Source organism: Papaver somniferum, chromosome 2 (genome assembly GCF_003573695.1).
Source record: "Papaver somniferum cultivar HN1 chromosome 2, ASM357369v1, whole genome shotgun sequence".
Lineage (NCBI taxonomy): Eukaryota > Viridiplantae > Streptophyta > Magnoliopsida > Ranunculales > Papaveraceae > Papaver > Papaver somniferum.
In genome coordinates this window covers 113,209,920-113,225,374 of record NC_039359.1, presented here as the reverse complement: position 1 = coordinate 113,225,374, position 15,455 = coordinate 113,209,920, and the positions used below count along the sequence as shown (strand labels likewise).

General features: G+C 34.4%; 1 protein-coding gene across 1 annotated transcript; it reads left to right on the top strand.

Annotated features, from left to right (window-relative positions):
* The first annotated feature begins 547 nt into the window (after window positions 1-547).
* On the top strand, window positions 548-2,297 carry LOC113353819 (CBS domain-containing protein CBSX5-like). The gene is made up of 2 exons (XM_026597303.1): window positions 548-1,217; window positions 1,408-2,297. Exons 1-2 carry the CDS (start codon window positions 841-843, stop codon window positions 2,231-2,233), a joined length of 1,203 nt encoding a protein of 400 aa, XP_026453088.1. The 5' UTR covers window positions 548-840; the 3' UTR covers window positions 2,234-2,297.
* Window positions 2,298-15,455: the final 13,158 nt, after the last annotated feature.

Sequence of the window (15,455 nt, the reverse complement as noted above, 5' to 3'; positions counted from 1 at the left end):
TTTTGATCAAATAAATTGAAAATAATGATAGAAGGTCGAACAAATTTTTGATTGATCAAAAAAGTAAACATCTGAAACCGGTAAAAATCGAATAATGGATAGAGAGTAATCAAAGTATTTCAAATACTAACCTGAAAACTCGTTGATCAACTAACGTTGATTCTCACTTGAAGAAGATCTGAGTATCCTTTTTGTCTGATCTATATATAAACCTCACCACTGATTGTTTTCGATAGTTTCAAAGACAAACTACAACGAGAAGAACCAGAGATGGATACAAAAATCCTTGTAATTTTAAAGGCTTAATAAATTTAATTCTTGCTGCAGAGTTCTGATCGAGGACGGTGAAGAGAAGAAATGGTTTGTGAACAGATGAATAAACGATTTTTATTCTGAGGGTCATTTTTGGCATGAAAAAATTTTTTTTGGACTGAATCGTTGATAAAAAGACTAATTCGTTTCTCAATGTGCAACTTTGGACATCTTAGTACTAGGCTTGGGAAGACAAGACTAGAATGTCCAAAGCCCAACAAAAATGGGACTAAACTTCAATTTCTACTTGCTAAAAACACATGTAGTTTTCAGTTTCAAACTTTCTACAAAAGTTCCCCAAATCCCCCTCAGCCTCTATAAATACACCCCAACCTCTTACGTCTCTATTCATCTTACTCATCACTAGTAGCGACTGTCACTACCCAATAACCCTTTTCTCTCTCTCTTTCAGTTTTCTGTCAGCCTTTACTCTGTTCACTCACTATCTCCATACACTCGTTCTCATCATCATAACACCACCTTTTCTCAACATTTTTTCTCAGTGACAGCTGCTTCTTCCTCAATTGCATGGCAAATAATTTTGTAACTTATGAGGTATCCGACCTCTGTCTTGGAAAACCATCGTTAAGATCATTATCAATATCCTCAACGATTTCTGAAGCTTTATCTGAATTGAAACAATCTGAAGATAATTATCTAAGTGTGTGGAATTGTATTGAATCTATTGATCATCATCATAAAAAGGATCAATCTAATCTAAGTAATAATAAGAAAATCACATTTGAAAACTGCCAATGTGTTGGAAAAATTAGTATGGTTGACATCATTTGCTTTCTTTGTAAAGAAGAAAATCTTGAATCTCCTTCTTCTGCTCTCAAATCTCCTATCTCTGTTCTCGTTTCAACGGATTCTGGCCTTGTTCAACATGTTGAGCCTCATACAAGGTATACATTTGGTTCATAATCCTTCTTTTGCTGCACTACTAGATTTTTTTTTTAATTTAAATTGATCATTAATTAGCATTAAATTTTGAAATCTGATGTTGAAAGTATTAATGTCGTGGTGAAATCTTGGTTGATACTCATAATTAAGAACAAAATGCTAATTGCTCTGATTTATAATTTCTTTTTGCAGTTTAATAGATGCAATTGATCTAATACTGGAAGGAGCACAGAACCTAATTGTACCAATCCAGAGCAATTTCAACAACAGGAAAAAGCAACAACAAAAATCATCATTCAAAACAAGTCATGAATTTTGCTGGTTAACTCAAGAAGATATTATAAGATTTCTTCTAAGTTCAATAGGGGTATTTTCACCAATACCAGCTTACTCAATTGAATCTCTAAACCTTATCACTACAGAATGCTTAGCAATTGGATATGATGAACCAGCTTCATCTGCCATTGATTCAATTACTCTTGCTTTGAAACAACAAACATCAGTTGCAGTGGTAGATAATGAAGGGAAATTAATTGGAGAGATTTCTCCATTTACTTTAGCCAGATGTGAAGAAACAGTAGCAGCTGCAATTACAACATTGTCATCAGGTGATCTAATGGCTTATATTGATTGCGGTGGTCCACCTGAAGATATAGTTAGATTAGTAAAATCGAGATTGAAATCAAGGAATTTAGAAGGGACGTTGAGTTTAATGGAGGAATTGAATCTTTCTGTATCGTTCTCTTGTTCATCATCAGATGAAGAATTATCTTCGTCTTCGCCGACAGCGCCGTTTCGAAGAAGTAGACACAGTAGATCAAGAAGTTATTCAGCAAGAATGATTAGAAGATCTGAAGCGATTATTTGTAATCAGGGAAGTTCATTAGTTGCTGTTATGATACAGGCATTAACGCATAGAGTTAACTATGTTTGGGTTACTGAAGATGATAATACTTTGGCTGGAATTGTTACATTTTCTGATATGCTGAGTGTTTTGAGGGAGCATTTACAGTCTTGATAAATGTAGTCAGGAACGAGCATAGTAAAACTTATAAAAGTGAAGCTTCTTTTCTTTTCTTTTATCTTTTTTTCCTTTCTTTTTCCTTTGGTGTAGGGTATGAAGTGTCTTTGGATTTATGTATGTTTTGGTGTTACGTATGAAAATGAAGTGAACCAAAGAAAAACGTTTTCTTTTGGGGTTCTGAACTTCTTCTGATTCTTGAAACAATGTCTCTCTTTTGATATAATTTACTCAGATGTTTTTATTTTATGAGATCTGTTTGTGGTTTCTTTATATTATGAATGTACGGTTTCTTAGAATCACAACACGAAAATTAATTTCAGTCGAACTAATTTGCATCTGCACAAGTACAGCGTCAATTGTTATAAACTAAAAGAATGACATAGAAAATAGGAAGGTGATAAAACTTTGTTTATCAAATGGAGTGGGAAAGATGTTAGGGTTATTTGGTTTTTGGTACTTACATTTTGACCAATATTAGTGTTTGGTCTAATTTTTGTCCAATTTAGGAGTTGGTACTTGGAAATGACGGTGATCAACGTTGACTATGTTAAATCTGACTTTTGTTTAATAATTGTAAAAAATAAAATAAATAAATAAAATAATTAACGCCGGTAGACAACAGTTACCGATCTAATTGAAAAAGAACCCTAATTTCCTTTTCTTCCCCAAATTGAAAATCACTCACTTCTTCTTTTCGTTTTCATTTCAATTTTTTCCTTCGACCTCATTGTCATCCACAAATTCAATCAGGAAAAAAAAAGACAATTAATAGTAATCGTGAATCCACAAGTTCAGTCTACATAAATCTTCTTCTGCCAAAACCATGAAGGAAATTAACTACATTTGGATCAAATAGTCGTACACTGAAATCATATAAACAAGATAAACTCAGTAGAGATTGAATTTACATCAATCGTAACCCATTTCAACTTGAAACCCCCCAACAACAACACATGTATAACCAAAATTTCACTACTTCCATGATTCGCCACCACCAAAATATTTCCATATTAGGGAATTCTAAAACTTCAATCAGACATCCTGATTTCATCCCCAACCTCAAAATTTACACCTCCCAAACCAAGATTGGACACACTAAAACCTTAAAATTCATTCAAACCCACGAATCAAATATGAAAAAACAACCCAAATTAGGTCACTTTATCGAATCAAAATACCAAAAATCAGAGCTCAAAATCAAGAATAATATCAAAAAATTAGGGCATACGATTAATGGGATTTTATCGAATCAAAAAGGGTTATGGTTTAGGGTTTGGAAAAACAAATCAAATTTCAGATTGAAATTTAAAGTTCTTCAGTCATATCAGAGAATTAGAAAAAAAAATAGGGGAAATTTTGTCATGATGGTGTCAATATTGTGATTTAAACAAGAAAAAGGTGACGATGATGGTTTTAGATTTAAGGTTTCTATGTGTAAAGGATATCAAGATGAAGAAGGATATGCAAATAGTTTTCTACGAAGAAGAAGAACATAAAGCTCTGTTCGAGCGACTTAGATGGGTTAATATTAAGAACACTAAGATCTTAACCGTTGATCACTTAGATGGGTTAAGATTTAATGTAAACCGTCCATGTATGTGATAAGTTAAAGATACAGTTAGTCAGTGTTACAAAAGATAGATACGTTATGGTAATTGCAAATTAATTCTCCAAAAATTTTGACGCAAACGTTACTTAACCAGGTCAACGCGGGTCAACGTGTATTCCAAGTACCAAGCACTAACTTGGACAAAAATTAGACCAAACACTAATGTTGGTCAAAATGTAAGTACCAAAAACCAAATAACCCAAGATGTTATCATTGTTCAAGTCTATGTAGATGATATCATCTATGGATCAACATCTGAGAAACTTGCAAAAGATTGTCAAGTCTCTCTTGGTAAAGAGTTTGAAATGAGCAATGTTGGTGAATTAAAATTCTTTTTAGGATTACAGATTCAACAACATAACGATGGAATTTACTTATCTAAAGAAAAATATGCTAAGGATGATATCTCGTGACAAGATTCGGTCTTGATAAGTCAACTCCAAAACTAACTCCTAAGCCCACCACTGGTAAATTACATCGAGGTGAGAAAGGAGTATGTGTGGATCAAAAACTTTATTGATCTATCATTGGAAGCCTTCTATATCTCACAGCTACTAGACCTGATATTGTTTTTAGTGTTGGTTGTTGTACTAGATTTCAGGCTAATCCAAAGGAGTCTCATCTTGCAGCTGGAAAAAGGATCATGTGATACATTCAACACACTACCGGGTATGATCTTTCTTACACTTTTTCCTATTCAGATGCTGATTGGGCAGGAAGTGTGGAAGACGGAAAGAGTACATCTCGAGGTTTCTACTATGTAGGATTGAATTTTGTGGCTTGGCATAGCAAGAAACGAAATTCACAATCTCTCTCAACATGTGAACCAAAGTACATTGCTGCAGGATCATGTTGTACTCAACTTCTATGGATGAAACAAATGCTTTCTGATTATGGAATTGACACTGGAATAATGAAAAAATCTTTTGTGATAACTCTAGCGCGATTCACATCACTGAGAATCCTGTTGAGCACTCAAGAACTAAGCACATCGACATCAGGTATCATTTTATTAGAGATCTATATGAAAATGGTATCATTAGTATGGAATTTGTACCTTCCGAACAACAATTGGCTGATATCCTCACCAAACCTCTAGATACTGCTATGTTTCAACACTTACGACAGTCTATAGGTGTTGTTTTGGTTCATTAGACTTCTCGCTGATGTATTGCCCCTGGATCTATCAATATCTTTTGGGCAATAAAAGCTTGAAGTTTCAGTGAAGTGTTGTTTCAATTCCTCATTTGTTTCTGGTTGTAGTAGTTTGTTTCCGTTTAAGTATCAAAATAAAATCCTTCTTTTCTTGTCAAAGTAAGGTCGCTCTTGTTGTTCTTTCGGTAATGACATTTTATGGGGGGGAGTTCTTATTTGAACTTGTGCTTCATTGCCAAATCTTAGTCGGGAGTGCGGCTGTGGAATATTGTAGGAATTTTCTTGCATCTTTATAAACTCCTTGATGAATACACTAAGTTTCTACTATGTGAAATCATCAAAATAAAGTTGATATGTTATACTTTAGTCATGAAGTATCTCTATGAGAATTTCATTATGATCCCACTAGTTTTCGTATCTTTCCCAATTTATGTTGACAAAAAGGGGGAGAATTAATGTGTAGTCCACACTACAAATACATATGGTTTACGGATCATTATGTAAGGGGAAGTGGTTTTCATTGTGATATGAAGTATTGACTAAGGGGGGGTGATACATATCACCGTGGTATTATTGTCAAAGTTGTAATACAATTGGACTTTGATGTTGTGTAATAATACTATGACACTGTATAACAATAATTTAGAACAATTGTTTTATTATTGTTCTGGATACGGATCTTCAACAACTATGATACTGAGTTGAACACGTTCAGAATCACTAGAGTACTTGGAAGTGACAAAGATTTCGAGTAATGTTGAAGAACCAAGGAAATCAAGCATTTGGATGAGAAGCTACCATGTTTATTTATTTTGTAATCCATATGTATTGATAGTTTTGTCACTAAAATTAAAAAGTGGGAGATTGTTAGAGCATTGCTCGGTCGAACTCACAAGCGTTGCTATCTCAAGCTTGTTGTCAAGTTTAGTTTCCAAAACTATAAGTGTTTATTTCTAGTCTACTTATAGCTATGTCTCGGATTAGGATAGAATGTGTAGTTGAGCATTAGACTTCACGGTGTTCATCGATTGAAGACGAAGAACTACTAAGGGGAGCTTGTGGAACTTCATCAACAAAAGGTATGTGGAGACTTGAACTCATCTATCACTCAGAAGTCTATTTCTATTTTATATCATGTTGAGACAAAAGACGTATAGTTATATAGACTTCGACTATGAACATTTGATCTTTCGAGCTGAGTTTAACTCGCTTATATATTTCTCGAAATATGTGTTGGTAAGCTTTCGCTTTAACCAAGTTCATCTTATATTCTTGAAGAAAGTCAAAAGATGATCATGTGAAAATCACCCTGGTAACATCTTACATGATTTGTATGAGACAGTCATTTGATGTAGATTCGGAATATTTCGTACTGATCTATTGATCGCTTGAAAATTGCTTTAATGCTAATAGTTTGTGGGAGGCATCTATTCCCGTCTTCCAAGAATGTTTCAATGATTAAGATGGGGTTATATTATGTTTGAATATAGCACAGTATGAGTACTTGTATACTAACTGTTGCAAGTTATTCAAAGTTCGGGAACCACAGTATGCATACCCGTATGCGTACTGGTTGGTTAGTTGAAAGTCCAGAAACTTAGTATGCATACTCGTATGCGTACCGGCGTAAAGTTCAAGTACGGGAATTCAACTGAATTTGGAGGTATGCGTACCCGTTCGCATACTGGCGAACCCAAACTATGTACGGTCACTTATTGGTTGTTCATAAGATATGTAATAAATACCAAAACCAATAACGCCTGGTAATTTCCTTTTTCGGTTCACAAACAAGTTTATGAACTTACTTCCTTATAACACATGTAAAACATTGTTCCCTAGGATGAAATCCTCACTTCATACCCATACATAATCACAATAGCATTCAAATGATTATGGCAATGTCTTGTCTACAAAGTTTAATGCTTAAGCAATAAACCTCGTATTGTATTCCTTAATACTATGTCTATTTAGAGTTCAAATATGCTTTGCAGTTTTGTTTTCAATATGCACGACTTGAAATATACGTTAGGGAATGAAACAGTTCAAGTCAAATATCACTAACTTCAAGTGGAAGGATGATTATTGTCGTTGTAGCTCCTTGCTTCTTCACATATTCAAGACTTCGCAATACTTGTAATGTCTCATATCCTAATGATTTCAAGCTAACCTATACGAAGTTGACTCTAGTACATAATCAAGCGACTCTTAACATGAGTTTTGATTCACTAAAATATGACAACCAAACTTGACATACCAACGCTTGGTGGGTTCAACCGAGCTATGATCTAACAATCTCCCCATTTGTCAATTTTAGTGACAAAACTCTTACATCATATGGATAAACAAATTACAAGAATTCATTACACATACGCTTGATTCACGATTCAACAACACAGTAAACTGCTTACATTCAATCCTTGAAAATGTCGATGTTGACATTATAATAACAAAGCTAATACTCCCCCTAAGGAAGATAGGTAGATATTCAATCTGCACGTCTTTGTTATACCAATTCATATGACATGTTACTCCCCCTTAGTCTGTGCTTTCACTCTTTCGTTTATATAAAACGTTTAAGCATCAATGTTCTTTTCCTTAGTGATACTAATCAATATAAAATCAATGCCAGTATCACTTGTTTACTCCTTATATTTCTTCCCCTTTTTTCACAAAATGACAAAGAAACGAAAAAATAAAGGACAACACGAAAAGAATCTTACAAATCTCAAAATAGACTAGCAACCTGTAGAGTTAGGCACGAGGGTTCCACACATCATGTTCAGATAACGAATATCAAAACCGAAACTACAAGTAGTTTTATTTTCATATGGTACCAAGGAAACAATTGTCCGAAATTTTTTTTCCAATTTAGTTTAGCAAAACAAAAACCAACTAAGCACCTTAGTCCCTTTGCTAAACCGATTGTTCAAAAACAACCGCTTGATTCGATAAGACCAAAATAAAGATAACTCTATTTTTCTCATCAGGTTCTAATTATCCATAAACTTAGACCTTTCAATTTTAAACAAGACAAGTACTAGGTTAGTTAACTAGCATTTCTTGTTAAGGCATTCGATTAGACTTGAATAACCGAAACCTCACTTCGATAATTCTAACTAAGATCAGAATTACATTAGTTTCTCTTATCCGGAATCGAATTGGACTAAACAACTCATCCCGTAATTCTTTTATTTCGTTAAGCCATAAATAATTCATACGAACCAAATAAATCAACTTGCATAATTATTCACCTCAACCGGAAGCAATTGAATAAACATAATCATTAAAACACCGCAGTTGCACCGAAATTTTGTAAGCCTAAACAATTGATACCACACAATAAAGCAAGATAACAATAGTTTTTCTTAAACGCAACCAATTGAATCACACACATCATGGAATAAACATCAATTGCACCGAAATTTTGTTAAGCAAAAGCAATAAATATATATAATATAAACTCAGGCTTTTCTTAAACAGGAAAACAATTAACTAACAAGACTGTTACCTCAAATTTCGCATCCACTTCTCCAGTATGGTTGCATCTTCGTCCAGGGAGAATTGATATTGAAATATCACCATGTTGTCATCCTTATGCAAAAACAAAAGAATAAAAACAACCAACCTTTACCAGAGAAAGGTTGAAAATCGGTTTTAACAATTGCAAGCAAAAGTTGAAAACCGTCGAAACACATATGCTTTTATGCTAAACCAAAACCGATTCAACATATTGTGACTTTCTCACATATTTTTTCTACCAGAATCCCTCATGATTCTTTGATAAAGCCTACCAACATGGGTCAGAACTTAATCCTGCTAAATCAAAAAGTCACCCAAACCACAAGGGTTCATAATATATGAGATCGAATATTAAGGTAGTAAAACCGAAATTAAACATCCCATAAACATACATAGCAATAAGATAAAAGCATTCAAGCACAGGCTATATGTAAACAGAAGATCTTGTTGTTCACTGAGGTCTGTTCAGTGTTTAAACTCTTAAAGCATGTCTCAAGAGACTTGTCATCAGCCACTTTATGTTTCATAAGATCTTCTATTTGAAGCTTCAAGTTAGAAATCTCACTTTTTTCCTCTTCCAATCTTTCTTTCAGTCCATCTCGGTCTTGCATCAGGGAAAAAAGACTTCCTATGAGTTCATCAAACCCATGCATAGCTTCATGCATGCCATCTAAACCACTTGGTAGAAACTGAATCATCGATCGCAAAAAGACTTATTTCTTCTTGAGATCTATCAGAGTTATGATCATTCACGATTCTCGAGACAATCTTCCTGATTCTTCGATACAGGACAAACCCTTGACAGTTTCTTACTTTTCGTGTTTCCCTTCTATCACTCCTTGTAACACTGCGAGTTATAGGAGCCATCCTTAACAAGGAAAGACAATAATCCTAAGAGAAGATTTTTGAAACATGGTTTTTCGAAAATATACACAAATATGTTTTCGAACTTCTCTTTTTATTGAAGAGAAGAATCAAAAGATATTCCATAAATATCTCTTATTACCGAAAATGGGAACTACCATTAACAAGTGCCCTTTTTTTACGTGCTTTTCTCATCCATGATTATGAGCACAAAAAGGATGAGAATGCACAACTTTGATACAACTAAGTTTCATCGGAGCAAGATTTTTCCAGCTTACAGTGAATATTAGAAACATAGTTCATGTTTCTCTTCGGGAATTTCTGCCCAAAATATTTTCTTCCAAGACGATGATCTTTTCTAACTAGAGAGATATGATCATGTGGAGAAAACGTAGTAATGTGAGAATTCTCATAGATAAATAAATCTCTCTTAATTCTTTCAATGATATTTTCATAAGATTTTTCTCATTCTAAGGACTTCCTTATTTTCCACATTAGTGTGATTGTCTGAAATAACTATCGGAAATTCCTGGTTGTTTCTTTTGGCAGAGATTCTCCCTTTCCCTTCCTTCTGAAGTCGTTCCTTATCAAAAATAGAATTGTTTCGATATGGGTGTGGAGGAACCTTTTTTCCAGAAGCGATTATCAACTCTTTCCTATGACTCTTTTGAGTTGATCTTATCGGGATGTGGTATAATCTGTCTTTCTACTGAGGAATGATCTTTCAGTTTTTTAAGACAAGAAACTTCCTTCAAAAATTTTACCACCGTATGTTGAAGAAGTATAAGTTTCCTGTCAAGTGACTGAAAATTGTATTCCTTACAATCACCATGGAATCGGTTCAAAGTATCCTTTGGACAAGATTTTGTTTGATCATCAGTAGATCTAGAAGCTGGTTTCTCATCCTCTTCCAACTTGATATAGTTAGGAAAAATACCATCTATTGATCTGTTTCAGATGTGATTAATCCGGTTTTATCACAGTCTGTAAAAGTCGAGCAAGGACTTTTAGTTTCCTCATCAGAAGAAATCACAACAACATCATTAGTTAGAATCGTAGGACATGTCTCTTTATATTTAAGAGATTTACCAAGAGCCTCTAGTTTGACAGTGAGATCCATTTTCTCTTTGGAAAGACAATTCAATTGAATGTGTTTTTCTATGATCTCCTGTTTAAGAAGATTTGACTCTGTCTTTAAAATGAGTACTTTGGAAGACAGAGATCGTATAGGCTTTAGGAGTTTTATCAACTCTTTATCAACATCTTCTCTTTCATCAGAGATAGACATAGATGTTTTCGCAACTTCTGGATCATGAGTCAACGAAGTAGTAACATCTTCAACCTTTGAGCAGTCATACTATTGCATAACGTTATTGAATCAGATATTAGATTCATTTCTTATAGGTTGGATCGCACCAAACACAGATTGTTAGATCTTTTCGTTTTTGCCTGCTCTGATACCAATTAAAAAAGCGAGGGTACCCAAATGTACCTCAAGCTAAAACCTTTCCTACCTATAAGTCCTTTGTCCGAAAGTGATTGTCTATGGATTGAGTCGAGACAATACAACTAATCGGTTCACACTTCGTGTGATCGTCTATGGATACGAGATCAAGATAATACAACAACGAAGTATGTTACTTGATAAAAAGGTTCGGACTTAACCAAACACAATAGGATTCACTTACCAAGTAAATAGGAATTAACGTTTGTGTAATTTACTTTAATTATAATAAAAAAATTATAATGCGGAAATATAAAGTAAATGACACAGCAAGATTTTGTTAACGAGGAAACCGCAAATGCAGAAAAACCCCGGGATCTTGTCCAGAATTGAATACTCTCAGGATTAAACCGCTACACAAAATTACACCTAACTTCGTATAGCTGAGACCAAGCAACTAAACCTATAGTTCACCTAGTTCCGTCTGTATTCCCACGCCTCCAACTTATAAATAAGTCACGTACTTGGAACAATTCCTTTGGTTCGTATTCCAAACAGTAAAGGAACAACAAATATGTTTGGTATCAACTCTCTTCAACCAAGTGATATGAGTCGAACAAAGGCTCTTCTGTTTATCTTAACATAAACTTCTTCGCCGGGTCCTTAGATCTATCTTATGTTCAATTACCGAAGTAATCGTTTAAGATTAAGCCAACAACATTATTAATCCAAATAATTGTGTTGACGCCAATCTACTCAATTAATCAATCCAATCTATCACAGGATAAACCTATTATCAATTGGATCCACTTTTACCGAAACAAGTATTGTGCACACCAAAGATTATGAACCCACAAATCATAAATCTTCAATATCTTCTTCGTCTTAAAATCTTCTTAGATCTTCAATAATAACCTGCACACAAACACTTGAATCTCTTGTGATCAATCAAGCACGGAATGGAGTCTGTTAACAATGGATTATCACAAGATCGTATTTAGAACTAACAACAGTCTAAAGATCCTTGTCGAAACTCTGAACTAGTTTGAGTGAATCTTATACCAGAAGAGAAGATTCTCAAGCATAAACAAACTAGGTGCAATCAGATTTCAACCACCGTTAGTCAATCAAATCAATGAAAACAAAAGATAAACCGCAATTATCTAGTTTCCCACCAACGATACACGCTAGAGATTCTCAATCCCAAAGAAGACTTTAAACTGAGCGGTCGGAAGAGATTTCGCCTAATTATGTTACTCTCCTCTCCGAATAGGCGCTACACCAGTAACAACACAACAAAGAGGAAGCTTGTTGTTATGAAGGATTAGTTTGCTAGAAAGGCAAACTTCAAGTATTTATAGACAATGAAGTTTGGACACCAAGGAATTTCAAAAACCGAAAATATTCTCAAGATATTCATTAAAGCACAAATTCGGTTTTCATAATTCTTGGACCAAAAATAATGATCGAAATCTCTCGGAAAATCTAATTAGTAAATGCACATTACTAATTCTTGTATTTCCCTACAAAATGAAATTAATAACCTTAATTAAAAGATTCTTAACTTAGTTATGTTTCGATCTTGGGATTCTCTTCCCTTAGCTATTAAGGAATAACTTTGAACAATTAAAGAAATAAACATTCATAGCACGTGTTCAAAGTATGTCGACATCCGTACTTTGTAAGTTCTCTTTCACACTTACAACCTTGATACCGATTTGCCACACTTCCAAACAAGTTTAGAATTGGTTCATTTGACTTTCAAGAACTATGCGATTGATCAAATAATATTCAATCACAATCTTGGGTTTAACGGTTCTACCAAAACAAGTTTCGGTTCTACCTTCCATGTGGGTACTGTGCATAGTCACACTAGCTTTCCAAAATTCGGTTGACTAGGTACTAGGATCGGTTTCCCACATATATATGGTATCTAACTTATATATGTTTCAAATGTCCATAGGATCGGTTCCCCCTTGCCTAAAAACGTGTTGCACATGTTCATAGGATCGGTTCCCCTTTCTGCTATAAACCTTGTTGCACCTCATACAAGGATCGATTACCCTTTGTGATGTACTGCACCTCTTACTAGGATCGGTATCCCTTTCCCATATTTAGTCAGACATAAAATCACAAACCCGATCATACCATCTCAGGTGATTACTTAAGATCGGTTTCACTAATAAAAGTCATACCAATACATAAGTCAGGCCTTTATGAATAGTTCTACCAAGAACATAAACAAGTCGTGAACGGCTACACTCAATCACACATATTGGTTGTTCATAAGATATGTAATGAATAACAAAACCAATAATGCTTGGAAATTTCCTTTTTCGGTTCACAAACAAGTTTATGAACTTACTTCCTTAGAACACATGTAAAACATTGTTCCCTAGGATGAAATCCTCACCTTATACCCATACATAATCACAATAGCATTCAAATGATTATGGCGATGTTTTATCTACAAAGTTTAATGGTTAAGCAATAAACCTCGTATTGCATTCCTTAATACTATGTCTATCTAGAGTTCAAATATGCTTCGCAGTTTTGTTTTCAATATGCATGACTTGAAAGATACGTTAGGGAATGAAACAGTTCAAGTCAAATATCACTAACCTCAAGTAGAAGGATGATTGTTGTCGTTGTAGCTCCTTGATTCTTCATATCTTCAAGACTTCACAATACTTGTAATGTCTCATATCCTAATACTTTCAAGCTAACCTATACAAAGTTGACTCTAGTACATAATCAAGCGACTCTTAACATGAGTTTTGATTCACTAAAATATGACAACCAAACTTGACATGCCAACGCTTGGTGGGTTCAACCGAGCTATGCTCTAACACTGGTGTATCAATTGGTTCATGTTCACCTTGATTTATCAAAATACGGAACAAAACTCGTAGGTATTTCTGTGGGAGACAGATTTATCTATTCAGTAGACTTTTCTGTGTTAGACAGATTTGTTTATCAAGTCTTCGACTTTGGGTCGTATCAACTCTTAGTTGTGGGTGAGATCAACTAAGAGAATCAAGTGCGTAGAATCCGGCATGGTTCAAGAGGCGTAAGGAACGCGACTGTACCTTAATCAGTGTGAGATTGGTTAGGTTTCAACTACATTCCAGTCCGAAGTTAATTGGTAGTAGGCAAGAGTCTGTAGCGGCTTAATACAGTGTGGTGTTCAAATCTGAACTAAGTCCTGGGGTTTTTTCTGCATTTGCGGTTTCCTCGTTAACAAAATTTCCGGCGTCTGTGTTATTTCTTTTTCGCATTATATTTTTATATAATTGAAATATCACAGGTTGTGCATAGTTCAATCAATTAGATAATCCAACCTTTGGTTGTTGATATAAATTGATTGACACTTGGATATTGGTCTTTGGTACCATCCAAGTTATTTCTCGTATTAATCCGGCTCATAGATTTTTATCTGTTCGATTGCAGATTGATTTGAGAAATTGAGGTATAACTCTTGGATGTATTTTCCTTGATTGAGTCTGAATGTCTAGGTGATTCTCTTGGAAATATATTGGAGTTTTTCCATACATATTTCCTAAAAGAAATATTATGTGTGGTTGTTAGACCCCCAACTTTTCAATTATAGTTCATCACATCTCAGTAATTCTTGAGATAAATAGTATAAGTGTCATACAGTAATCCTTATCCAGCAAGATTCTTCATGGATAAGGTTTCAACACTTGTGCCTAGTTTGCACAAGGGTGAGCCATACGCTTGCTAGAGGAATTATATTGTTGTTTATTTTTGCGTTTACCTCTTTATTTTGTCAAGAAAATATTTTTGGAATGTGAAAAATGATCATAGAAATTGTTGTCATCATAATAAGAGACACGATTAGAACCCTTACCTGAGATTGCTTTCCTCATGGGAAATGACAGTTTATCAATAAGATCCTTATATCTTGTAATGATCATATTCATGTTAGCTTGTGGAACCTTTTCATTTTCGAGACTATCAACTTTCTTAGGAGGCGTATGGGTATCCTTCCGAACACATATTTGTGATGGTTTTACTGAGTTCTTCTTAAACCGATTTTCCATACTACCTTTTTGACTTGTTCGAATATTCGTGGTCCATGAAGTACTGATATTCCTAGAAGCATATTTACTTGAATGTGATTTCACCTCAAGAGGTTTAGACATCTGAATATCAGTTACACCCTCCAACGTGTTTTGAAGACGGTCGAACTGATAATTTTCCAACCTCAGCTTACACTTTCTTTGAACATGTCCTTTAGTGTTGCAGTGAAAGCAGACTTTATGAGTTTCAATAAAATCAGAATAGGTAGTTTTATCATACTCGTCTTGTAAAGAACTTTTCCTCCTTAGAGACACAATTTTTTCTTGGTCAGAGAATTTTAACTGATTTTTCTCTTGTTAAAGTAAGAATACTTTGTTTATCAGTTTCTGACTACAATATTGTTGGGATATCATGAACAACACTTGTTTTTACTTTTACCAACTCATTTCCTTGTACAAAAACGGTTTCCATGGTAATTTCATTAGATTCATTATTGCAACGTGGAGTAGTCTTTTTACCCGACAATTGCTTAATTTCTAAGGATTTCTCTTTAAGTTTAGCCTCAAGCGAAATGACTTTCA

Excerpts from the sequence above, each read along its gene's own strand:
- LOC113353819 (XM_026597303.1), top strand. The coding sequence starts at position 841 with ATGGCAAATAATTTTGTAACTTATGAGGTATCCGACCTCTGTCTTGGA. Across the intron at positions 1,218-1,407 it reads CATGTTGAGCCTCATACAAG|TTTAATAGATGCAATTGATC; the intron begins GTATACATTTGG and ends TTCTTTTTGCAG.